Source organism: Scyliorhinus canicula, chromosome 20, assembly GCF_902713615.1.
Source record: "Scyliorhinus canicula chromosome 20, sScyCan1.1, whole genome shotgun sequence".
Taxonomy (NCBI): Eukaryota; Metazoa; Chordata; class Chondrichthyes; order Carcharhiniformes; family Scyliorhinidae; genus Scyliorhinus; species Scyliorhinus canicula.
Genome location: NC_052165.1, coordinates 25224831 through 25252481, shown reverse-complemented (window position 1 = coordinate 25252481; position 27651 = coordinate 25224831). Strand labels below are relative to the sequence as shown.

Sequence of the window (27651 nt, the reverse complement as noted above, 5' to 3'; positions counted from 1 at the left end):
ATGGTAGACTATTTAAGCATCAAATGGGAGGAGATGGAACCACGATGGCTGAATCCAGAGGGCAAAAGTTGCGGCTGATGCATTTGCAAATAATTTCAGCTACACTTGCCAAGTGGATGATTCACTTTGGCTTCTCTTCAGTCTTCAGTTCGATTCACTCCATCCAACGCAGGCCTTGACGACATCTGTTATATTGCTGAAGACCGTTGGTTCAAAATTTTCCGCACTCCTAGCTAAGCTGGTCCAGTGTAACTACAACACCTAACAAGGTGGAAAATTGTTTAGACATGCATATCCATAAAAAGCAGGACAAACCCAACCAAATCAATTACAACCATATGGGCTTATTCCAAGCAAAGTAATGGAGGGAGTTGCAATCCTGCTGTTGAGTAAAACTTGCTCACAAGTAACCTGCTCGCTTTGGGTTACCCCAGGACCACCTGGCTCCAGACTTAATTACAATGTTTCATGCAGGAACTGAATTTCAGAGGCAAAATGAGAGTTTTAGCCTTTATAAAAAGAGTATTGTACCAAATGTGGCACCAAGGGGCTCCAGTAAGACTGAAGGCAGAAGTGATAAGTAGGAAAATCTCAATGGCTGGTGGCATGCCTGGCACAAAGGAGTTTGGTTATAGTTGTTGGAACTGAATTGCAGGGCATCATTGCAGGATGTTCCTCAGGGCAGTGCCCATGTTCCAACGATCTTCATTTGTGATCTTTCCTCCATCATAAGGTCAGACATCAGGCTTTTTGCTCTAGTTTGCAGTAGTTTACTCCATTCAATATTCTTCAGATAATGAATGCTTGTTCGTGGCAATGCCTCAACAATACCCATGTTAAGTGGCAAGTAATATTCGTGCCAGGCAATGATAATCTCCAACAAAAGAGAGTTTAACCACTTCCCCATGGCATTAAATACTATTACCATCGCCCAACCCTTACTATCAACATCTTTGGGGTCACTGTTGACTGGGCTGTTTAATTGAATGCCATGCCTGCTGCTGTGCTTCAGAAATTAGATGCTCTGCAAAGTTTCACCTCGTGACTACCCAAAGCCTCCAACACAAGAAGGCACAAGTCAGGAAGAATATTAAAAGCAAATTAATGCAGGTGCTGAAATCTGAAACAAAAACAGAAAATGCTGGACAATCTCAGCAGGTCTGACAGCATCTGTGGAGAGAAGGGAGCGAACGTTTACCCCATTTTTATTTCTATCAATTTATTTTTATTTTCATTTCTTCCATTGATCTGTTTCCCCCTCACTATTGTTCCCCTCCCCTCCCCCACTCCATTTGGGCCAACTGTTCCTAGTTGCTCTTTACACACTGCTCACCTTTATTCTGCCATTCACACATTTTAATCTTTTTATGTGTCACTATCAGTGCCCCTCCTAACCTTCTTCACCGCATTTACATTCCTTCTATATTCTGTCCGCAACATCTTTGTCTATGCCCACCTATCGTTGGCCCCCTATCCAGACCCACCGCTCCCACCCCCCTACAGTATAAATCTGATTCCATTCCCAGTTTTCCCTAGCTTTGACAAAGCGTCACCCAGACTCGAAAGTTTAGCTCCCTTTTCTCTCCACAGATGCTGTCAGACCCGTTGAGATTGTCCAGTATTTTCTGTTCTTGTTTCAGGAAGAATATTAATTGTTAGACTTGGTAGGTGCAACTGCATTAGTACTCGTGAAGCTGGATCTTATTCTGGGCAAAGCAGTTTGCTTGATTGCAACTTCTTTCACTAGTTTAAACATCCAGTCACACCACCATATCGTGAGTGTTGTGTATAATAGCAGTAGGATGCACTGGAGCAACTTACTGAGGCTTCTTTGGCAGAATCTCCCAGACATGCGACCTCCGCCATCTCTTTATTTATTCTGGGATTTAAGTATCATTGACAAGGACAGCCTTTATTACCCATCCCTAAGGTCCCTTGGCAATGAGTCGCCTCCTTGAACTGCAGCAGTTCATCCAGTGTAGGTGCTTCTGTAGTGCAGTTAGGGAGGGAGTTCCAAGATTCTGATCCAGTGACAGTGAAGGAATAGTGAAATAGTTCCAGGTCATAAGGGTATGTGACTTGGGGAACTTGCAGCTGTTGGTGTTTCCATGCTTCTGCTCTCCTTGTCCTTCAAGGTGGTGGAGGTCACAAGTTGGAAGGGTGCTTTTGAAGGTGGCTTGGCGAGTTGATATGTACCAGTGGGAGGAGGATCATGTCATGCGGGGGAAGCCTTAGAAGCTTTAGCAGCACGGACTGGTGTCACACAAGGATGGGATGGGAAGACCAATTTCATGGATACCCTGGGGTCAATTGGAGACAATCTTCCCCATCCCCAGGGCATTCCCCCACCCTCCTCCCACCCCATTAACCCTCCCAGAGCCTCCAGAACCAACGCCCCTCCCCTAACAAAACCTGGATTTAAAACAGGCTCCTTGGAGTGGTGGGGCAGTACCAGCCATGACCATCACTCCTGACTGGTGCTGCTGGGACTATAGAGCTGCCAGCCATTCAATTGGCCAGCAGTTCTCTTAAGGCGAGACCTCTTCTCGAGATAGGGTGGAAGTTTTGCCGTAAACAATTAACACTGCTCTGAGTGTTAAATTACTGTAGGGCAGCTGTCAGGATAATGGGTGGCCACCCCCTATTTTAGCTGTGGGGCGGGGACTGCACAGTCCCCTAAAATCCAGCTCCACATATCGGATCTAACTGAATTCACTACTACTTGTAGTAACTTGATTACTAAAGCGTGTGGGTATTGTTGCTTTTGTGATCATTTAGTTTGTTAACACTATTAAGGTTACATAAACTTCCAATCATTTTGCCCCCACAATATAATTGGTGTTAACTGGTTTAATAAAATTATTCAAATAACTCAAACTTACCAATTAAATCATTGATTTTTCTTCAGAACTTTCCTTTTTTAGCATCTCCACTAATAGCAAGACTCCCTATTTAAAGAGTGTAATTAATAAAAGTGTAACCAATGTTCTCTCTGAACTGCGTGGGTGTGCAACTGCGCAGGAATCTGTAATGTGCTGTGAAGTTTAAAAAACAGGCCGTGAACTAACAAAAACAAATAGAGGGAACATTCAATGTAACTAATTTTATTTTTTGAATATTCTAAGTATTAAGAATTTTAGGAGTAAAACTGCAACATTGTTCACACGTTGCTTTTCTAAAGAGGGAAAAAAAACTCAGTGAATTGAGGCTTTTGAGGTGGTGATACATGATCTTCCCCAATCTGTACTTGACAATTATTGTAAGAAGTCTTACAACACCAGGTTAAAGTCCAACAGGTTTGTTTCAAACACGAGCTTTCGGAGCACGGCTCCTTCTTCAGGTGAATGCTCGTGTTTGAAACAAACCTGTTGGACTTTAACCTGGTGTTGTAAGACTTCTTACTGTGCTCACCCCAGTCCAACGCCGGCATCTCCACATCATTGACAATTATTGACAGTTATATATGACAGTTCCCTGACAAATTGCTTCTGATCCATATTAAAGAGGAACAGATGGCCCATTAAGGGACAGGCTTTTACCATTCACCTTGCATATAGTAAAAACTGACTCTTTCATCATGACAGCCATTGTTGAAGGCAATTCCCCTTTTAAAGGTGTGTAACACCGATTGAAAGGGATTGTATTATTGTTCTGTGAGTCACCACCTGAGAAATTAATAGTGAAGGTGAATAATTTGGTGCTTACAGTCTTGGCGAGGTGTGGATTTTATTTTTATTCCATAGTCAGAATTTGAACCATTCAGAGACTTGAGAAACACAATACATTTCTTGAGAACGAAGTGTTCAAAATGGCCATGATGTCCATTGTCTTGTAGCATTATAAGCATTATGCCTAAGCATTCATCATTTCCATGTGTACTTTCATGTTGTCACATGTGGAGCACTGATTTTATATTGAAGATAAATAATATAATTATAGGATATTATCTTTGCACCCTGTTCCTGAGGTGGTGATATTTTAAAGACATCTCCAGCAATTAGCTTCAGAAATCTTGCTCTGAGGCTTATATATGTATCTGTTTCTAGTCATTTGGCTCACCTGAGGCTGTTCAAAACTAGGTAAAAGTTAGTGGTATTTGAAAGCTCAATCATTCGCTTACTTTGGGGACTCAGCAAGGATACTCATATAGCTCTCAAGGTAACAAAGCATATTGGTTGCACCATTGTAGTCAGGCTTCTATACAAGTAAAAATTAACTGGATTAAATTCAAACTTTTGCAGTTCAGCCTTGCCTCAATGGTAGTATTCATGGTTCTGACTTGGGTCATGGATTTAAGCCCCAATCAAGAGATCCAAGCACCAAATCCAGGTGGACAATTCATTTGTAGTATTGTATCATTATTGAAGTTGCTAATTTTCAGATGATGTTGTAAACTGTGGCTCCATCTGCCCCCTCACATGGTTGTCAAAGAACCATGGCACAATTCAAAGAGGTGTTCTATCTCTGTCCTGGTTGACATTTGTTCCTCAATCAATTTCTCTAAAAGAGATGTGTTTTCATTATCTCACTTTTGTTTTGTGAGATCTTGTGCACAAATTGACTATTGCATTTTCCCATGTTACAATTCAGATTGTGATGCAAAAAAAACGTAATTGACAGTGAAATGCTTTGGACTTGCCTGAGGTTGTGAAAGGCATATAATTAAGTCTGTTTCTTCAAAATCAGTTTCACATCTTTAGAACTTTTAACTCATTGCATTACAATTCTACCTAAGGATCCTGAAAGGAATCATTGACATTTTGTTTGTTGTATCTGAGGTTGTCCATGTGATGTATGTACCTGACTCCTGATGAAATAGTAATCTCAAACATTTACTGAAATTTATACATGGCAGAATGGTCTCCCAATAATGGGGCAGCAGAATGTTTAATAGTAGATGTGACATTACAACTATTTTTTTCCCTTCCAGTTTGGCTTAGAATTATATTTTGACTTATCTGACCTTTCCACTTTACCAGAAAATAGTTTTTGATTGCAAGTGATCTGTCAGTGCATAATTTTCTAGCTCCAGTTCAAGGACCAGCCTATCATTTGGATAGACAGTGCCTAAGTAGTCAGGAATAACAACAAATGGGAAGACTAAAACATCAGTCTTCTGTGAAAAAATGAATCTAAGATATAAACCCAAGAGATCAAGAACCACGCACCATGTTAAGGTGAAATTTCCATAGCTAGTGAAGAAAACCAGATGATGATCCTGCTCATAACTGCCATGTTAAGTTGTGACCTTGAGTTTTTAGCCTTTATCATTTCTGCGCCATTGAAAATGGGGAAGGTGAGGAATAGCCAGGAATTAATTGTAGTTTTTCATTTCCCTTGCAAGAGCAATTTTCTTTTCTTTCCACTGCCCTCTCCCCACCTTCAATTATAGCATTTCTTCTTTCTCGCCAAATTCCCTTCTTACACAGCAGGTTTCTGTTACATTCCCTATTTACAAAAGGGATGAGTATTGTCTAATTGGGCTTTAAAAGTACTTCATATAAATGTCACTCTGTACAGAATTAAGACGTAATAAGATGAAGTTGATTTTGCATCAGCAGCAAAGCCACAACACGTACAGCTAATTATGAAGGAATTGCCCACAAAGTAAACTCTGCGGCATAGCCTCCTCCTTTCACTTTTGTTAGGTGTCCAGCCACACTGCATACCTTCAACCGGCATAAACAGCCGTTGAAGTATTCTCACGGACTGCAAACCAGGAAGTAAAGGCCATGAATCCATACAGTCTTCATTGTTCAGTTTTACAGATAGCAAGATAAATGAAACTTAAATATGTGTTAAGGTAGAAGCTAAAATATCCTAAACTTTGAAATTTTTTATGAAGAAATTTGACATTCAAATGCATTGGAACATATTTCGGGGATTGAGAGCCTGTTTAGCAGCAATTATGAATTTAGGGCACCCATTAAAAGCCGACTTGAATCACATTAAACGAGGTGTAACTTCTTCAAGGATTTTAAAAATGAGATTTTGTATAAGAATAAAAGTTCCTTTCAATTCACTGACTACTAATTAACTGAAGTAAGGGGACCTCTGAGCATCCTCTCGAGAATCACTGACCGCAATTTGTGGATTTCTCTGTTTAACTGAGCAGACTCTAAAAATTGATGTTTGTTTAGAGGAGAAATGATGGCAAACAGTGGCAGTTCGACTACTACTACTGTGACTACTACTGTAAAATACGGGCCTTTAATTTTCTATTTTAAGTTGTAGTACTCCTTGGGCAAGCAGCTGTTCAAACCAAAGCAATTTTCACAAACATTGGCAAGGCAGGATGTCCCTCATTAGTCATTTGCTGATGTCCTGGTAGTATTGTCCGTATTCAGACAACTGTACGTGGACCTCCATTTTAACACGGGAGAAGGAAAGTCATACAGTTCGTCTTCAAGGGTCTCTTTAATGAACAAATGACCCTTTGTTATTTTTAATTAACTACCTCATTCATGTAGAGTGAACCTTTGTTGGAAAAATAATTGACAGAGCCAAATGCCTTTAACCTTCTGAATTGCTGTGCATAATGTCACTTAGAATATAGTTAACAATGAACACAAGTTGGATGATTTCACTGGTCGCTATGTTCATTGTGAACCTGAAAATTTGAGTTGTGAAACAACCGATTTCCTTTTGGAAACATCTGATCAGACCAATAAAGTATTGCATATTTTGTGATGCACATTTTTTTTGATCTCTGCAAAAATGTACTTTCTGGATATATTGTTGAACAGAAGATGAAGGCTTCTTATTCTCATCCAACCTCTTGACATGCTCCTTTGCCAATAAGTGTTGCTGAGTAGTGATTTGAAATGCAACACTGAGTATGTTTTAACTCACAACTTCTTCTAAACCCAATACGTTAGCCATTTAAGCTGCATAATTGCCACTCCATCAACTTAGCAGAAATGTTTGGGGGTCACCACCTAATCAAGCTAAATTAGATAAGTATAACCCATCAAATGATCAGATGTGTTTATTTATAGCCACAAATATAGCCTTGCATACATGCATTATGGTGACAAAAGGGAACTTATTTTATTCTGGATAATCAAAGCTTGTCCAGCGTTCTATCAGTTATCTTCTGCCTGTTTACAGCCCTCAGGGTTTTTTATGATTTCATGGTTTCAGAACAAAATTTGCAATTATGCAAGTATCAAAAATACACGCAGGTTATATTTGCAAAGCTATTTAAATCATTAGCTCTTGCAAATTAATTTGTGAAATAATCCTTTATGGTTTTTTGATGCTTTTTTTATTTCTCATCAGCTAATCAGTTTTGTTTTTCTGTATATGTTCAAACTTATAGAATCTTATAGAAGCTAAAATATTCATTCAATACGTATTTAATCATTGCTTTTTAACATTAACATAGTTTGCAGAATGTATTTGAATGTCAATCAAATCATTGGTTTAGCTAAAGGTTATACACAACAACCTAATACAGTACTGTAATTTCCCTGTTTTTACTCTGGTAAAAGAAGTGCTGCATATACAATAACTAAAAAAATCCCTTTTGAAATCCCATGCGGAACAGCATACCTGAATGCCCTGATTATTCTTCTGATACACTATTAAATGAATGCAATATTTATGTGATTTATGTAAATCATTACAATTGTGTGATGCCATTACTGAGATCACGCTGTTAACAAGATAAGTCATTGGTGCTCCAAGGAATTAAAAATGAGAGAGAGAGAATGTTTGAGTTTGTAGATTTCTCGGTTTTCCTGCTAGTTGAAATTCATTATTCTATAATCGGTATACATGTGCATGTCAGGGCATATTTCCAAGTGTAGCAAAGATGATGTTGATAATGGATAAGGGCCAACTGATTCACATTCAATAATGGCACAACCAATTTATGGCAATATTTCACTATCTGTGTTAAAGAAGTATAGCTTACTTGAACTAACTAATGTTAGATGGAAACCTTTTTGAAAGTATTTTTTCCCAAGAGATGTATCAGGGTTTTGAGGATTATATTTCCAATTTACCTAATGAACATAACTTAGAATATTGTGTGTGCTACAAGTTTAAGTTAGGCTACTTTTTGAGTATGACAATTAAATTTTGTCCAAATAAGATTTTAAAACATTTTGGTGTACAATATCTGATAAAAATCAATAGAGAAAGGTCATTTTCTGGCAACAGTGGCCTTTGTTCTGTGAGGAAACTGGAGCAGAGCTGAGAAGGCCAAGTGGATATTTAATAGATGTGCTCAAAATTATGAAGTGTTTTAACAGCATAGATGGGAGAAATTGTCTCCAGTGGCAGGAGAGTCATCAGTCAGAGGACACAGATTTAAGATAGTTATTAAAAGAAGCAAGGGAGAGATGATTTTTTAAAAGTTGGCTGTCATGATAAGGAATGCACTACTTCAAATCTTAGTGAAAGCAGATTCAACAGTACCTTTCAAAAGCGAATTGGATATATACTTGAAAGGGAGAAAATTGCAGGGCTATTGGGAAAGGCCAGGAGAATGGGACAAATTAGATGGCCCTTGGGCTAAATGACCTCCTGTGCTGCAAGATTCATGGATGGTTGCTGTGGAACTGCAGGCTGCTTCACGCTGTTATTCTCATTGGTTAGAAATCCATTTTATTGTTTGATTATGTCCTTCAAATTGCCACAATATCATTACACCACAACAGCGACTAAGATTTTAGATTTAGGTGAAGTGGATTTCAGTCACACCTTGTAAAGAGGTGTGTGTTCAGAAAGGGGTTGGTGTGCCCTGTACTGCAAGGAGAACCCAGGTGAAATAGCGAATGAGGAAAAGCAGAAACCAATCAAATGCAACGGATACAATATATGTACTACTTGTATACTTATGAGAATAAGAATAGAGTCTATTGGAAGTACAGCCAGAACAACAACCGTGGCATCCAGGAATGAACCAATTCACTTGAAAGAACGTTGGAGGGGTGGGCCCCAGTCATTGTGATCCATGTTGGAATCAATGATATGGGGACGAATAGACAAGAGATCCTGCATGGAGGGCAGCAAGAACTATGAGCTAAGTTAAAGAGCAAGACCTCGAGAGCTAAGTTAAAGGACAGGACCTCGAGAGCTATAATGGGCGGAATCTTCCAGAAATACACAGTGTGTTGACTAAGGTGAGAAAACGGATATGAAGCTCCCAGAACTTGCAGCCACCTTTTTGTGCCATGTTGAACAATACTGTGCATTTTAAAAGGGGAAGTGTGAATCAGACTGGTGGGGCGGGTCCTAAAGACGCTGGCAAGGCCAGGAATCCGGAGATCGGGGTGCCATTTTTAAAGAGCACCTCCATCCTCTACTTACATAAATGCTCCCATGCCTTGCCCAACGGGGCACCCTACCACAGCACCAAATCCGGGCCATCCCCCCGCAATGCCAACATCGGGGAACCTCCACCATTCCCTCACCCCCTCTCAAGCATTGGGACTCTGTTCCCCCACACAGACTTCCCCTCTCCCCTGCTACCCAATCTCCATATCACAGGCAGTGGGGCTCTCCCACCCACCCACTACGTGGATATTGCGGATGTTATGACGTCAAGGCCCGTAAGTAGATGTTAATATATTGAAATTTATGGAAATCAGGTTCACACCCATATCCATTTTTTTTTAAACTGATGTTTCAGGGTGGTGGGGGAAGAGAGAGAGAGAGAGTTTGTTCGCTTAGCGACAGATTTTCAGGTCAAAAGTACCTAGGTTGAAGTTTCTAAGAGCCACCTTTCATGCGACTGCTCAGTACATTCCCGCCACCACAAGTCCCCAAATCCTGTTTTGGCCGCTCGTGTTGTTTAGAGGCCATTATGGAATTTGTGTCCACGAGCAATGGAGCTGCAAAATCGTGGCCATTGTGTGGTTTATAACTGTTGCCACGTGCAAAATGTTGGACATATAAGCAGGTTAGGGCAGTGAACACGTGGCTGAAAATGTTGTGTCGGAAAGAGAGGCTCCATTTCATGGGACGCTGGCACGAGTACTGGGAAATGAACAATTTGTACAGGACTGGGACCAGGGTACCAACTCAAAAGATAAAAAGCGTGATCGCAAGAATTTTAAACAAGTAAATAGCAGGAGCAATGCTAAAGTGGAAAAGGTAGTAGAAATACTGGATCAGAATCAAACAAAAGGGAGAAGAGTGGATCCACAGTCAAGAATTCTGCTTTACACACTGCAGGTAAAGAGATATAAATGATTAAACCAGGACTGAGGAATAAGAAACATGAGTAAAACAATAGAGCAGAAGAACAAAGAAAGGGTGTGGCTCCAAAAAAGCATTTCTCCAAAGAAACGCCCAGAGTATAAGGAACAAATTTAACTTGGGAAGATAGAAAATGTATCTGCTGTAAAACAGTCAGGAATAGGGCCTGAGTATACCAGAGTTACAGTCTACAGAAGAATAGTGAAAATGGTAGAAAGGGAGGAGTATGTATTCAGAAAGGTTATAATGAGATGAAAGCAGGTTTTGAAGATTTTTTTTTTATAAATTTAGATTACCCAATTATTTTTTCCAATTAAGGTTCCACCTACTCTGCACATTTTTGGGCTGTTGGGGCGAAACCCACGCAGACACGGGGAGAATGTGCAAACTCCACACGGACAGTGACCCAGAGCCGGGATCGAACCTGGGACCTGAGCGCCGTGAGGCGGTTGTGCTAACCACTAGGCCACCGTGCTGCCCTAGGTTTTGAAGATTTTAAGTAGAATGAAGGAAGAGAAAAGTATTTGTAGATTGTAGTGAAAGTTATGTAAAAGCCAACAGGTAGCAGCTGTGTAGTGGCAGAAATGTGTTAGTGCAGAGATGAGACAACCATGCAGTAAAGGGGTTGAGAGTTTTACCTTTCAAATACATTGAGATGAGCAGATTAACATATCAGAAAAATAGTAAATTTCTTGGGTGTGTTCTGGATAGTTTTCAGCAACAATATTGTCCCAATAGACTCCCAACAATGGTTAGCACTGCTGCCTCACAGGCCCAGGGACCTGGGTTCAATTCCAGCCTTAGTTCACGTGTGCAGTTTGTACATTCTCCCCGTGTCAGCGTGGGTTTCCTCCGGGTGCTCCGGTTTCCTTCCACAATCCAAAGATGTGCGGGTTAGGTGGATTAGCCATGATAAATTGCCCCTTCATGTCCGGGATTTGTAAATTAGGTTATGGGGATAGGAGTGGGGTGGATGGGTAGAGTACTCATTCGAAGGGTTTAATACTCTTTCGGTAGTAGTTACATTTCATAGAATAGAGTCACTACAGTGCAGATGGAGGCCATTCAGTCCATCGAGTCTGCACCGATCCTCTCAAAGAACACCTTACCTAGGCCCACAACCCACCCTATCTCCGTAACCCAATAACTCCACCTAATCTTTTGAACACTAAGGGGTAATTTATCATGGCCAATCCACCTAACCTGCACATCTTTGGACTGTGGGAAGAAACCGGACCCCTTGGAGGAAACATGCAGGCACAGTAAGAATGTACAAACTCCACACAAACAATAACTCAAGGAGGGAATTGAACTCGGGTCCCTGGCGCCATGAGACAGCAGTGCTAACCACTGTGCTGCCTCAGTGCAGACTCGATGGGCCGAATGGCCTCCTTCCACACTGTAATGAATCTCTGAGTTCTAAAATGCCCAAGGACCAGCAAGGGGCATTCCATAATAAGTAATGAGCCAGATTTAATTAACAGCCTCATTGCAGGAACATTTAACTAATCGTGATCATATGTTTGATTTCTTCATTATGTTTGAAATGGAAACTGGGTGCTAAGATTCCAGATTTGGGTAAAACTGAGTTCAGTGCAATGAGATAGAGACTTAACAGAACAAAGAACAATACAGTACAGGAACAGGCCCTTCGGCCCTCCAAACTTGTACTGTGAACTGGGAAAATCTCTTAATGGGTATAACAACAGAAGATCAGTGGGAGGTATTTAAAAATAATTTAATGTGATGCAGAAGCATTTTCTAAGAGGCAAAAGCGCTACTTGCCAAAAATGCATCCGTGAATGTCTTAAAAAGGTTGAAGCCAAAACCAAAATAATAAAGTGTCACAAGTAGGCTTACATGAACACTGCAATGAAGTTACTGTGACAATAGCATAACTCCTGGCAAATGTGAAAGATGCAAAGAAGAACAGATAGTGACAAAACAGATCGTAGGGAGTTTTAAAAGAAAATTGCAAGGATTATCAAAATTAATATTTTTATAAAATAGGGTAGTCAGGAACAATGTAGACCTCTTTGAAAATTGATGACCATGATATTGTTCATGAAAATAAGGAAATGTTGAATAAATTACTTTGCAACAATATTCTAGTAGAGGAAGAGGACAAGATGCTGGAGATACCAAGGAAATTAAGGTTAAGTGAGGGACAGGGGATTAAAAGCAATGAAGAAAATAATAGCATAAACAGATTTCCATTCCAGAGTTTTAAAAAATTAAGTAATTAAGAACTTTGCAGGTGCCCGAGCAAACCTTGCCAATTTTCTCAATTTGGGAACCATCTCTTTCGATTAGAAAATTGGTCATATTGCTTAGCTATTTAAGAAAGGTGAGCGAGGGAACCTAGGGAATGAATGAATGAACAGTTAGTCTAACATTTGTTATTAGGAAATATACTGGAATCTATTAGTTAGGATACAGTGACTGAACACCTTGAAAGTTTTCAGCTAAAAGAACATGCTACCTAGGTACACTACCTCTCCCTATGCTCATAACCCTATGCATTGATCATCACCAATCCACCTAACCACATCGTTGGACTGTGGAAGGAAACTGGAGTATCCGGAGGATATCCACGCAGACACTGGGAGAAAATGCAGACTCTACACAGTCACCCATAGCCAGAATTGAACCTGGGTCCCTGGTGCTGTGAGGCAACAGGGCCAACCATCCTGTTGCCCCAAATTAAAAGAAGAGATAACACAAACAAACCAGGACCTCTCCTTTTGTCCAGTCCCTCCTCACCTACACACGCAATTCTGCTGATGCTCCACATCATATCAACAACTTTTAACTGCCCCCCACTGAAATGGCCCAGCAAGCCACTCAGTTTTAAGGCAATTAGGGATTGGCAACAAATGCTGGCCCAGCCGCGACCTCCACATCCCAAGATCAAATTTTAAAAAAAAATATCTTCAGAACCCTGGGGTGTAGTCCATCCAGTCTTGGTGATTTATCCACCTTCGAACCTTTCATCTCCTCCAGCACTCTGGCTGCTACACTCACCTCTGCCCCATGACTCTCTTGAAGTTCTGGTATGCTACTGGTGCTTTGCACTGTGAAGACTGATGCAAAATACCTATTTAGTTGCTCTGCCATTTATTGTACCCAATTACTACTTCTCCAGCCTCATTTTCCAGTTGTCCAATATTTATTCTTGCCTCTCTCTCTCTCTCTCTCTCTCTCACATACACACATATATATATATTGATCAACGTATATGGAAAAACTCTTGCAATTGTTTTTATAATACTAGCTAGCTTGCACTCAGATTTCATCTCTTCCCCCCCAATTGCTTTTTTTAGTTGTCCTCTGCTTGCTTTTAAAGGCTTCCCAATCCTGACTTCCCACTAATCCTCGCCGCATTTTATGTTCTTTTTTCTTTTGCTTTAATGCTGTTCCTGACTTGCTTTGTCAGCCATGGTTGCTCGTCCTCTCCTTAGCATGTTTCTTCCTCCTTGCAATGAATTTCACTTGTGCCTCCCAGATAACCCAAAAAAACTCCTGCCATTGCTGTTCCTCTCCCTTTCCAATCAGCTTCTCCCTCGTGTCTTTGTAGTTGCCTTTACTCAATTGTAATACCATTACACCTGATTGCAGCTTCTCCCTCTCAAACTGCAGGGTGAATTCTATCATATTTTGGTCACTGGCCCCTCACCTTAAGTTCCCTAATCAAGTCTGCCTCATTATCCATCACCAAATCCAGAATTGACTGTTCTCTAGTGGGCTCTACCACAGGCTGCTCCAAAAAACATCTCATAGATATTCCACAAATTCCTTTTCAGTCCCCCGTGATTATTGTAATATTGCCTTTCTTATATGTCTTTTCTATCTCCTGGTTTATTTTCTGCCCCACATCCTGATTACTGCTAGTGATCCTGTACATAACTCCCATCAGTCTTTTTCCCTTTACGATTCTTCAACTCTACCACACAGATTCTACGCCTTCTGACCCTATATTGCTTCTTGCTCTGGATTTAATTTCATCTTACAAACAAGGCAACCCTGCCCCCTCTGCCCATCTGTCTGTCCTTTCAATAGGATACATATTCGTGGCTATTTTGATGGCAACAACATTGTATGTGGCAATTTCAATGTGCTGCAAGCTCGCTTATCTTGTTTCGTATACTGTGTGCATTTAGGTACAGCAGCGTTAATCCTGTGTTGACCATCCCCCCTTCTCATAGTTGTCCCCTTACCTACTATGCCTGAAGTTCTATTCCTGCCACTTTTAATTGTTTGGAAACTTTACTAACCTCTCCTGCACCCCCCCCCCCCCCCCCCCCCCCACACACACACACACAATTAGTTTGGCCCTCATCCTGCACTCCCACCTTCCCCTTTCACTTTGATTTTCTAATTTTCCATACAACTGAACACCCACCCCCAACTATTTAGTTTAAAGCCCTATCTACAGCCTTAGTTATGCGATTTGCTCGGTCTCTGGTTCCAACATGATTCAGGTGATTGTACGACTGGTTGTTAGAATTTACACAACAGTGACTTAGAATGGCTCTCTGAAACTAGTTGGAAACAAAGTTAACATTTTGAGTTGAATGGCTTTTTCTGACCTGAAGATGAGGAATGTTTTCTTCAAATTAAGGGGCAATTTAGCACGGCCAATCGACCCACCCTGCACATAGAATCATAGAATTTACAATGCAGAAGGAGGCCAATCGGCCCATCGAGTCTGCACTGGCCCTTGCAAAGTGCACCCTAATTAGGCCTACACCTCCACCCTATCCCCATAACCCAGTAACCACATCTAACCTTTTGGACACGAAGGGCAATTTAGCATGGCCAATCCATCTAACCTTCACGTCATTGGGTTGTGGAAGTGAGACCCATGCAGACACGGGGAGAATGTGCAAGCTCCACATGGACAGTGACCCGGGGCCTAGATTGAACCCGGGTCCTCTGCGCTGTGAAGCAGCAGTGCTAGGAACAGGAATAATCCATCCAATCTGTACTCCAAATTCATTTACCCATTTTTGATCCATATCCTAACATAGCCCGTACTTTAAAAAAAATTGATCAGTATCAGTCTTGAAACTTTCAATTGATCAGCATAAACAGCTTTTTTGAGGAGAGGATTCCTGATTTCATTGGCTTTTTGTGTGCAACCCACTGCTACCTGATTTCACTCCCACCATTGCAAAATAGTGAGTGCTGCAGCACCACCAATGGAGATAATATATATTTCAAGCAATGCCTAACCATTGTAGTCATTAGCAGTTGTAGCTAATGTCTGCCACTTGCCCTTCCAGTTAAATATACATTTAATGCACATTTTAAACATTTTAAATTTTATATCGTCTTCCTTTCCCCTTCACTATTTTGTCTTTTATTTTGAATGTACCTCTATATTTTTAATTGCCTAACTTATTATTTCCCTTATTGATCTTTAGCTTTCTTTTCAGTAAACTCAGCCCACTCCCCCTTTCCCTCCCAGAAAGTTGGCTGTTTGCATTAAGAGGCGAAGTACATTAAAGAGTTACATGGTTGTTTAATTGAAATGCTTGTGATTAGTTTTTGATGTCTCAGCATAGTATCTGACATTTGCTTTTTGAGATAATGAAACAGCCCAGTCACTATCTAGCTGACTTTTGAATGGCATCTAAGACTTAAAAGTGAATCCTTATATTGATGAGTAAATATAGAGCTTAAAACGTAAGTTATTAATCCAACTCCAAAAGCCAAATTTGTTTTCAAAAGTATAAGACTTGCCCATTGAACCCCTTGATAGTCAGTGATTATCTTCAGAGTGGCAGTAACTAGCAAAAGCAACAGGGCACTTCACTTCTTCAGAAGTATAGCAGTGACGCTATAGAAAACATTCTTAACAAGTGAGATTCAATCAACTAACCTTTTTTCCAATTTTATTGATGCGTGTCAGGATATTTCCTTTGAGAGCAACAATTTGGACTTGCTGATATATAAAATGCGATAATTCTTTTTTCTTCTTCTTAAAAATATATCACACTGACTTGATGTCATTTTGATACAGTTTAACAATCATAGTGGTAGGGAATATCATCAGTCAAGTTGCATCTCCTGAATTGAAATTAAATGTTTTCACGAAATGGATTGCGCTGTTTTTTTTTTAATATTGTGTAAACTCATGATACCAGGTGGTGGTGTTGTGTCAGAACTGACTAACTAGATTCCAAAAGTTTAGATGATTCATATGAGAAAGTTTTCCACTATATTGAGAATGAGAGAAGGAGACAGCAGTGAGAAGGAATTTTAATGCAAAACATTATAGAGTTTGAATTTCCTAAATTTCATTCTCCTAGATTTAGTCGTAACATCTGTGGCGAACAATACTATTGGGTATTACAGAACTGCATTGGCAGAAGCCTGGAAGTGGGTGACTTTATCTTGCATCACTTCCCAGCAGAGAGGGTTTACAGGATAACCAAATTGGATGGTGTAAATATTGGAGGGTGGATTTTTAGTACTGTATGTAGTGGGAGAAAGAAAGATTTGACAGATCAGTTTGCAATCTGTTTCAATTGATGTAATTGGCTCGAGTGTTTTGAATACTCTGTTCCGCCACCCACGGCTATTCAAATTTGAGATGGAATTTTGGAATGTTTCAAATATTATGCATCTTCTAATCACTTCCTTAGTGCATTGAATATCATTAATTTATCCTGTAACAGTCATGTACATTTCTACCATTTGAATTTAATTGAAATGTTTTCAAATATCTGTTGTGGTCATTGTATGTGAAGCATGGTAATATAAACTTGTTTAATGTTTTTAAAATCCTCCCACGTCACTGCCCACCAGTGCTTTGTTGCACCTCGTTATGTCAGTTTATCTCAGCACAAACTTATCACTTTTTGTTAAAATCTGGTCTCCTTTTCAAAGTGGTCATGTCAGAAGCCATTTGTATATTACTTTTGTACTTAAACACTGTTGAATCACCTCAGTGTACCACACCTTATTGGATTGCCACTAGGTTTTTCGTCAACCTTTTTACAGTAAATCTGCTTGAAACCGCTGGCGAAATACACAGGTGTAAGGTTAAATACTGATTTTGTCATCTTAATAAATTGTTGCATTTTCACTCAACTTGAAGGAGGGACTTTGTCTTCTCTGACCCCTTGGTTCCTTTTGAAAATAGATGTGCTGAAGAGCTTACATACAAATGTGTAGGACTTGTCACCTCAATAAGTTTTTAAAAAAACGCTTTTAGATTTTACGAAACTTCATAAGTGACTTCCTCTCATCAGACACTGGGTTCCTTTCGAAAATGGGCATGCTGGGAACTGTCCGTGTGTCCCGTCTTCAGAAATCAGGTAGGGACCTTCATTGTCAAACGCCGCCAACATTCATTTAAAAACTGTCTTGACCTGTGTGATTTTAGTTTGAAGCACATTCTCAAATGAAGCATTTTTACCATGTTCTGATACTGAAGTTAAGCATTCACGAATTGATAAGAGTTCTGAAGCAGCTTCTTAAAGTAATTGTATCAGGCTAAACAATTGAAAATCTAAATTTTGAGAAAATGTAGAGCACAATATATAATATTTTTGTTCTTATGCTGTCAACTGTTGATGAGAATGGTTAAGGTAACATTGTGATTATTTTGTACTGTTTTATGTTTAATCGTTTGCATCCTTTATGAATATGCATTTGGCTGATGTTAATGAGAATGTCTTACATCTGCCTGTTGCTTCACAAGACAGTTGTTTTTCCCTGAAAAATTTGCAAGTTTTTAATTAGGAATTTCGAAGAAGTTGATGTATTTTCATCATCACAGAAGCAGTTGCTTTTCTAAGCTTGATCTATGTTGAAATTCAATCTGGCTATTCCTCCCATATTGTATTTGGTGTTAGTCCAACAACATAACAGTTTTTTACATACACACCAACTTTAGTGCCTTAAAAAAAGGAACATAAACTCTTGTGATTTATGTTTTTCCTTTTACAGTGGAGTGTTTTCTTTTAAATATAATTATAACATTGCTTTAGCTGTTACTATAGCTAAATACATTTTGCTCACTGATTTGGATCTGCTGAATTGCATTTAAATGTAACTTTGTAGGAATTATTAATATACATCATGATTCAGGCTTTCTTTTGCACTTCATGTGACATTTTTAAAATGCCACTTGGATACTATTGGGTCAAGAGGAATGAACTTTAAATGTGGCAACTTGAAAGTCCTCAATATATGAGTGATGGGCACTTAGGTTGAGGAACAAGGAAATCTGGGATTGGCGGGGGTTGAGATTGAGAACTGAAATCAATGCCTTTGCTGTTGGGACTTCTGTTTCCCTACAATTTATGATATAGAATACTTTTGAGAAAGCGATTTTCAGGGTTAAATGCCCATTATCCACTTATCCATTGGTATTGGCCTTTTTGACATCATGCATATTTGAGAAGCCTTTTTTATTTGCACCATTTTTCATTTAATGGACATCATATTATTAAAAAATTTGGATTTCTGTCACGAAAATCAAGCTTTCTGACATCTATTAATGTAGTTTCAATAACTGCAGTCTGATGCATTAAATTTCATGCATAGGCATATTCTATTTTAATTAAGTTTTGAAAACTAAAGATCAGTTTGTCAGTATCTACCTGATAAAAAATCAAAATATTGCTAATGCTGGAAATTTTAAATAAAAACAAAATGTTGGAAATAATCAGCAGATCAGGCACCATCTGTGGAGAGAGAAACAGACCTAACATTTCTGATGAAAGGTTATTGACCTGAAACGTTAACTCTTGCTTTTCTCCCCATAGATGCTGTCTGATATGCCGAGTATTTCCAGTGTTTTCTGTTTTATTTATGATTGTATCGGCCATTTTCTTTGATAATGTCCTCAATAGCTTGTCAAGTTTCATTTGACATCATTTAGGGTGTGCGTGTTGGTGCGCTATGTTATATTCTTCCTTCTGTTGGCACAAGTAATGCTCTCAAAGTATCTTGTTTGAACAAACAATTTATTATTCTTGCATGCAATAATGTTAATTTTGATATATGACCATCAACTTAATGCAATCCATTAAGGCAACATTTCAGTTCATAATGTTCTGAAAATTTCTATGACATAGCAGTGCAACAAACCATTCTAAACTACAGAAAATAGAAACTCAGCCAATTATTAATTCTCCAAACGTCAGTCACCTTTCCTTTTCAGCTGCACACTTCCTGATAATAAATCTTGCTTTGCAATTATACAATTTTTGGTAACAAAACTTGCTGATGTGGGAGGATTCTTAGTTTTCCAAGATTATTTTGCTTATGGCTTGAATACCCAACAAACATTTTCCCCCTTGCAGTTAATCATGCTAGAAATATATAAAGAGATGTGTTCTGAATAATGTTTGCATTAATTTTGAACTCCAACTGACTGTACTGTACCTGTTGCATTTTTTTGTGCATTACATTATGTTTAAACTACTTTCCAACAATTCCATAGATGCCTCTTTCAGTAAGTTTTATGCCTAGGCAATGATAGTGTCATTGAATTGAGAATATGGACAATAGCAATTCTTTGGCTGCAATAATTGTTTGAAGTTGGATCTGTACTCAGCAGTAAAAAAACTTCATAACAAATATCCAAGATCAAAGTAATGCGCTTTAAATCCTATCCAGCTTTATTTAAAATATGAAATCAATGCTGTTGCACTTCTCACTGAAGATAGCCCCTGGCTTTAAATCTACCAAAGGTTTATACTGAGGTTGTTGATTACAATCTGCACTCATTGGTAGGTAGGAAAAATATATAATTTTCTAAATATTTCAGCAAGTAGTTCTGCTGCATCAGGTATGTAGTGGAATTCTGATAAATTGAATTCAGGTAGAGTGCCTTCTTGAGTTAAACTGAGAGCTTGTATGTTAAGTTGGAGGAAGTCACCTAGATCTCCAGTTGTTTTTCTCAACAATAAATAATTAAACAATAATTTTTAGATGGGAAATAAGGTGTTGCACTTTTTTTTTGAACAGGCGGTTGTCATCTCAAACCTGATTTAAAACTGCACATAGTTTCCAAAAAGAATTATGTTGCTGAGGTGTTTCCTGTTGCTGGAATAGACTAGGGCCAGGATCTACATTTTTAAAGAAAAAAATTGTGTTGGGTCCAGTCTTAGTGTTGGATAAAATAAATCAATTTTAGCCAACAGATTACTTCATAGTTCTTGTGGAGAGTACTGATGATTAGTGGTCACTATGTATTGAGTATTTTATAATGGGAGCACTGGTCATCATTAATTTGAGGTGCTGCATCGGGCTAAACATAACAATACTGTTTGGATTTTTCCACAATACTTGGATAGTTCCACTACATCAAGAGTTGCATTTCATTCACTCACATAGCATGTGAATTTGAGTAAAGAATTTAGCACTTTATATTTGTTTACACAATGTATTCTGAAAAATGGTACATTTATATTTCTGGCACCAAAGTGATATTCAAAGGTCAGAAATGTTGGCCTTTTGTGTATTATGTTCACCACCTTAAATTTCAGTTCCTGCATATGTTTTTATGCTAAAGAAGAATTTGGCCAAATGGTTAATTTTAATGGGTGAAACAATTTTCTAAATTTGAATACTATACTAAATATTTTTGCATATAGCATGCATTTCCAATAAGTAGCACACTGAACTCTCACGCTTTTGTGGATGCTCTGATTCATTGTAAGCATCAGTGAGGGAGCTCCAGTGGTACATACTGAACTGATTGTTAGGATTGGTAGGTACTAAGCATTTGAAAACCAAGTTTTGTGTATTGTAACATAGTTAATTTAAATGAAAGAAGGATAGCTATTAAGTGTAAAAGGGCGACACGGTAGCACAGTGGTTAGCATTGTTGCTTCACAGCGGCAGGGACCCAAGTTCGAATCCTGGCTTGGGTCACTGTGTGTACGGAGTCTGCAAGTTCTCCTTGTGTCTGCATGAGTTTCCTCGCACAAGTCCTGGAAAACGTGCTTGTTAGGTGAATTCTCCCTCAGTATACCCGAACAGGCGCCGGAGTGTGGCGACTCGGGGATTTTCACAGTGGCTTCATTGCAGTGTTAATGTAAGCCTACTTGTGACACTAATAAAGGTTATTGTTATTATCTATGGTGCTGTGTTTGTAACACAAGGGGAGATGGATGAAGGTGAACTCGTGTAAATAAGTTATCAAGGGGTTTTCCTGCTTTGGTTGTAGTTTAATTTAGGTTTTGGTGAAAGTGGGAAGCTAACAAGTTGTCAGAGTAAGGGCCAAGTATCACTAGTAAGGCTATCTGGGAAAGTCTTTTGATTGAAGAGAATCACGAGGGCACAATTTTCAGGTAGAAGAAATTTGAATGGGAGCACCTGAACAGTGTTCCTACTTTACATTTTTAAATTACCAGCAAAAGCTCCAGCAATGCTCAAGCTTGGACAGTTTTACCTGGCTAGGAACATTGTACCAAAAGTGAAACTATTGACCTTCAAAGCCATAAAGTCAGACCATGAGTTTTACTATAGATTGACACGTGCTGGCTACTTTCATCCTCTAGTCTAGAGCATTGATTGGTTATCTTTTTTTCCAAAATTGTGTTGCATCAGGACAAGAGTGTGATCTCTGATGTGTGATGGATATGTGGTAGATGCAATGCTTCTATTTATTTATTTATTTATGAGTGGATCTCCCATGGCACTTTTAGGTTGGCAATGGCAGCGTGACACTGGATTATTGGAGCTGCCTTGAAGATTACCATATAGCTGCTTCAACTTCACCCTCACAAGATTATAGGTGATTCTTAACAGTGAAGCAGGATTTTATTTGTTTTGTTGTAATATTTAAACATGAATTGGTGACTGCTTGGGAGGGGAAGTTGCAAGGCTTTTAATTCAATTGAGATTCTGATTATCTGAATACTGAAGTTGCAGCAGCAGCAGAATCCTGGCATAAATTGGCCTTTGTACATTCCCTGGTCAATTGCTTATTTCTAAAATTAGTTTAAACTTGCATTTTATGTTAAAATTTTAAATTGCTGGTGTTGCTGTTTATTTGCAGCTTGGCTGCAAAGTGATTTGATGAATCAACATCATGATCTATTCTAATCTAACTGAATGGATATTGTTGAGTGGCCAAAAAGTCAGATTTCTTGCAGTCAACCTGCTGTCCATTTCTCTTTCATTGGCTTGGGGCCAGCTTGTCGAATTCCCGCAGGCACAGACCAGTCTTTTGCACTGATGACTTCACATCAATGCTGGAACCAATTTAGCAGCTGGGTAGGTTGAGTTTGCTAGAGTTAAGTCCTTTGCTCAAGGTGATAACTCATCTTGAAACGTTTTAACAGTAAGGGGATTCTGTTCAGGAACTCCCTGGTTGAAAAACTAAGATTTAAAAACAGGACCATATGAGCCTAGGTAATTAATGCAATGGTGTAAAAAAAAAGTTGCCACAGTTAACCATAGGAAACTACATATTCAGTACATGTTATAAGTGTACTATAATAAAATTTGAAGCTAACATGGCTTTGTTTGCGTGATGTAGTTGGGATGGTGACAAAGCCAGCAAATGAACAGTCCCAGGACTTCTCAATCCATAATGAAGATTTCCCTGCACTTCCTGGCTCCAACTATAAGGATCCAACTTCAAGTAATGATGACAGCAAATCCGTAAGTGTCTGTAAGATGTGTTAACATTAATTATCTGTTTGGACAGTGGAAATGTGTCCTGTTTAATAATTTCCACTTGCATTCAAAGCTGTAAGAAGGACATTAACCATAAACTATTCAATTTTAAAATATGTTGAATTGCAAGGATACAATTTTTCAGAATGTTGATAATTTGTACGTTTGGACCCTCTGTCAGTTTTATAGGAGACTAATTTATTTCAGCAATGTATAAAATTGCCAGTGGAAGATTTGTCTTCTGGGGAAAAAGACAAATAAAAAGTTAGGAGAACAGTCAACAGATGCCAAATAATGTCCTGCTTTCTTGCAGTCACTTGTGAATTATTCGAACCACAGAAATGATGTACAGTTATATAGAGTTTACAGCACATGTTTGGCCTTACTGGTATGGGACAGTGTGTATGTTCCACAAGAGCCTCTTCAAGCTCTACTTCATCTCATTGTGTCAAAGTATACTCCTGCTTGCGTTCTCCCTCATTTATCTGCAATCTCCAGTTTTCTACTTTTTGTATGGCTGGTAAAGCAATTAGAGTTCAATTTTGAGGTTAACAATCCAATTAATGGCTTCAGCTGGTTCCCTGTGAATGGCCGTGATACCACCAGTAATAGATCTCTCGGAGCAGAAGTTCAGTATATGGATGATGGTCTGACTTGGATGACCACAGTCACAGTTTGACCATTTGTTTAACGAGCCAAATCGTTTGGAAATCCCTCATGCCGCCTTTGAGCAGCCAAACATCAACCACACCAGCAGCCTAGAATGAATGCTGATACTGCCCTAATAAACTCAAAGATACTGGCCAATAGGGAAACAGCCCTGATGCAGTCTCTGAAAACTGTCCCAAAGCAGACAGACATCTAAAGCCCTGCGCACAAGAGGAAGAGGACTGCGCCCTGACGGCACCAAGTCTGACAAAGCAGAAGCCAATGAAATGTACCCGGAATTCCAGAACCTCTGATCATAAGGAAGGAAGTGGCTAGCAAGGTTGTTTCACCAGCTTCTATAGCAGGCACCATTTCAAATATCTGATCCCGATCCAGGATGATGGCCATTGCCAAACCCCTCAATGATCCATGCAGCTACTACCTCATTGCTCTGCAATTAATAACATAGAAGCAGCAATGCTTCCCTCCACTCTACTCCCTCCCCAACCGCAACAGGCAGGTTTTTGCATGGGCTGCAACTCTTGATGCAGGTCTTGACGTTGCCGTCACATATTGAGGCCTGTTTCCAGAAAGGCATTTAGACAGGAACCTTCTTTGTTGAGTTATCCTGTGCCAATGGCATTGTAGTCCACACACACATGCTGTTGGAACTTCCCAAAATAATATGCTAATCAATTCCACGTACACTTTGGAGATACATTCAGCTGCATGCACACAACCAACCAACAACAGGCTCCCACTGGAATCAATCCTTGCATTTGCTCTGATCAACATATGTATCAGTGACCTTCCTCCCACAAAGTCACATCTCTTTGCATATGCTGAAGACTTAACCCTAGCTTTCCAGTCTAAAAAATTTCAAAACATTGAGAAAGCACTCACTGAAAGCAGGTGTTTCCTCGAAATCTACTTTAGAAAATGGAGACTTTGACCAAACACTGCCAAGACTGTTGTTTCAGCCTTTCACCTGAGCAACTCAAAGGTCAGGGAAGGACTTCATAATCTGGTTCAGAGGCCAACTACTCAGCCACGACCAAACAGTAAAATACCTTGGCATCATTCTTGACCGTACATCAACCTCCCAGCAACATCTCCAGAGCACCAGAGCCAAGATAAAAGAGAGTGGGGTGGCGCTGTGGTTAGCACTGCTGCCTCACGGCACCGAGGGCTCACGTTCGATACTGGCCCCTGGTCACTGTCCATGTGGAGTTTGCACATTCTCCCCGTGTCTACGTGGGCCTCACCCCCACAACCCAAAAATGTGCAGGGTAGGTGGATTTGCCACACTAATTTTCCCCGAAAAAAAGAATTGGGAACTTTAAATTTATTTAAAAAAAGATAAAGGTGAGTGAGAATTTTATACAGAGACTGGCGGATAATACCTGGTGGGGGCAGTGCAACTCTACCCACTGCTTCACTTGCCCTGGTCTGTCCAACACCGATGTACTGCTGTGCAACCTTGCAAGATTACTTCTGGGATGTTGAGACTAACACAGCTCGAGTTGCTTCCTCTGCTGGCATATATTGAACTTCCTGGTATCCACAGGGAAAACATCCTCCACAAAGAACACCGCCAGATGACAGCTAATGAAGCACTCCCACTGACAAAGGACCTCAAAAATTCCCACACAACTGTAGCCCCTACTGGAACACACTCCAAACTTTACAAACTGGTGAAAATCCCTCCTGTCGAAAGCACACCTCCTGGTTTACTAAATCACCACCAACAGCAACCTGATAGCTAGAGTGGTGAAGTCCATGGTTTCAATCTTCCCGTAAAATGCATTTGTGTTATTCACCTCCACTACTTGGCAGTGAGTACCACTTTCTCACCACTCTCTTGAACAAAGAAGTTTCTCCAAAATTCCTTCCTGGACTTAGTAGTAACTATCTAATATTTATGGCTGTAGTTTTAGAGCCCTCCAATAGTGGAGTGGAACTATTTTTTCCACATCTACCCTATCAAACATATTTAAGGGAATTCACATTGTTGGTCATTGCCATCATGCTAAACAACAAAAACAAAGCGGCAGAGTGTATCAACATTGCCTAAATTGCTTTTTACTACATTAAAGCGTTCCCATGAGTGCCTTATTACCGCAGTTTATACAATTTGCAATTAGTCATAATGAAACAGTTCGTAGCTGTATGAATCATGATGCGGACAACATCCAGACTTGGCCTGTTGCCTGACAAGTGTCAGGCAAAGAAAGCATCTGTCCACCATCCTTTGATGTTTAATGGGACTACTGTCACTGAGTCTCCCACTATTAACATCTGGCGATCACCATCGACAGAAACTCAACAGGATTAGCTACGTTCATACTGCGGCTCCTGGAACAAGTCAGTAACTAGATGTTCTGCAACCCATCCATTCCCTCTGTCACATTGTGGCTGCAGGATGTGCTATAGCGTCATGCCATGTTTCTTCAACAGACCTCGCAAACCTGCATTTTCTATCACCTAGAAAGACAAAGGCTCCATGCACACTTGAATGCAGTCACCTCCAAGCCACACACGATCCCACTGCTGTTCTTTCAATCACTGGATCATCATCTTAGAACTTTTTACCTAATGAATGGTGGGAGTACCTTCATATGGACGACACTGGTTGAAGAAGATGGCTCACCATCACCTTATGGAAATCTAGGGATGGCCAATAAGTGCCGGTGTGGCTAATGATGCCCAAGTCCCAAGAATTCATTTTTTAAATATCAATGCTTCAAACTTGCAAGAGTTCATTAGAAATTTAAGAACTGTTTGATATCAAGCAACGTGATTTTATTTGATGGTTTGGACTGGGCTACAATAACTTTAACTTTAGATTATTTCAAAATTGCAGTTTTTTCTTGGTACTGCTTATTCACCGCTTTTTATTTATATATTTCAATTACAGAACCTGAATACACCAGGAAAAAATGTAACCAGTACAGACGGGCCCAAGTTTCCTGGCGATAAGAGCTCAACGACGCAAAACAACAATCTGCAGAAAAAAGGGATCCAAGTGTTATCTGATGGTGGGTGGTTCAGTTTATCAAAATTCTAACTTATTTGGAAACATTGTGGGATGCGTTTAAGAATAACATACATTGTAAAATGACTTGTTAGTGTTTTTATCTTGTTATTCAGGACGAGTCACTAATATTCCTACCGGAATGGTAACGGATCAGTTTGGAATGATCGGACTTTTAACGTTCATTCGAGCGGCAGAGACTGATCCTGGCATGGTACATCTCGCATTAGGCAGTGACTTAACAACACTAGGCCTCAACCTAAACTCTCCAGAGTAAGCAACATACCTAAATTTACAGCTACTGTCTTCTGCCATTTCTCTACTAAGATCAGTTGCATAATGTGGAAAGAGGACTGCGTGTAATTTTTGTTATATTTTTGTTTAAATGTTTAACAATAAACGTGAAAGAAGTTTATAATTCAAGTTGTATGTAAACCAGTAAATGGTGCTGGTCAAAAAATATGGTAGAATAGAAGAACCCAAAAGTGTACTGTATTTGGAATAAAAAGGTGGTCTCCGTCATGGTGACCATGAAACTACAGGGTTGTTGGAAAAATCAAATGGTTCACTAACGTCCTTTAGGGAAGGAAATCTGCTGTTCTTCCCTGGTCTAGCCTACATGTGACTCCAGACCTACAGCAATGTGGTTGACTCTCATCTGCACCTGAAATGGCCTGACAAGCCACTCATTTGTATGATCTACTACAGGAAAATCGAATAAGCATAAAATTGGGTAGACCATCCTGCGTTGACTTAAGTAACAGAAACGACAAAGACACACCCGGCCCAGTGGACTTTGCAAAATGTCCCTCACTAGTATCTGTGGGAGAGCAGTCCAGAGCCTGACGTTGTCATACTCACTGAATCATACTTTACAGCCAAGGTCTCAGACTTCTCCATCGCCATCTCTGGGTAAGTCCTGTCCCACTAGCAGGACATAACCTACCACAGGTGGTAGCACAGTCATGGCCCTGGGAGTCTTCAACATTGACATTTAATCCCATAAAGTGTCATGGCATCAGAATAAACGTGGCTAAGGAAATCTGCTGCTGAATACTATCTACTGCTTCGATGTTGAACATCACTTCAAAGAACGATTATTGGTGTGCAGG

At 39.7% G+C, this 27651-nt stretch overlaps 1 protein-coding gene across 8 annotated transcripts in view; it reads left to right on the top strand.

The window, feature by feature from the left end:
• cnot2 (CCR4-NOT transcription complex, subunit 2) overlaps window positions 1-27651 on the top strand; it is a 139041-nt gene that overhangs the window by 95080 nt on the left and 16310 nt on the right. For 5 of the 8 annotated variants that reach the window (XM_038780813.1, XM_038780809.1, XM_038780814.1 and 2 more), the window contains 4 exons: window positions 17469-17534; window positions 22718-22842; window positions 26423-26543; window positions 26635-26812. In XM_038780813.1, the coding sequence (XP_038636741.1) occupies window positions 17469-17534; window positions 22718-22842; window positions 26423-26543; window positions 26635-26812 (490 nt within the window). The remainder of the gene's footprint in view (window positions 1-17468; window positions 17535-22717; window positions 22843-26422; window positions 26544-26634; window positions 26813-27651) is intronic. The other 3 variants (XM_038780812.1, XM_038780815.1, XM_038780816.1) reach the window with 3 other exon arrangements.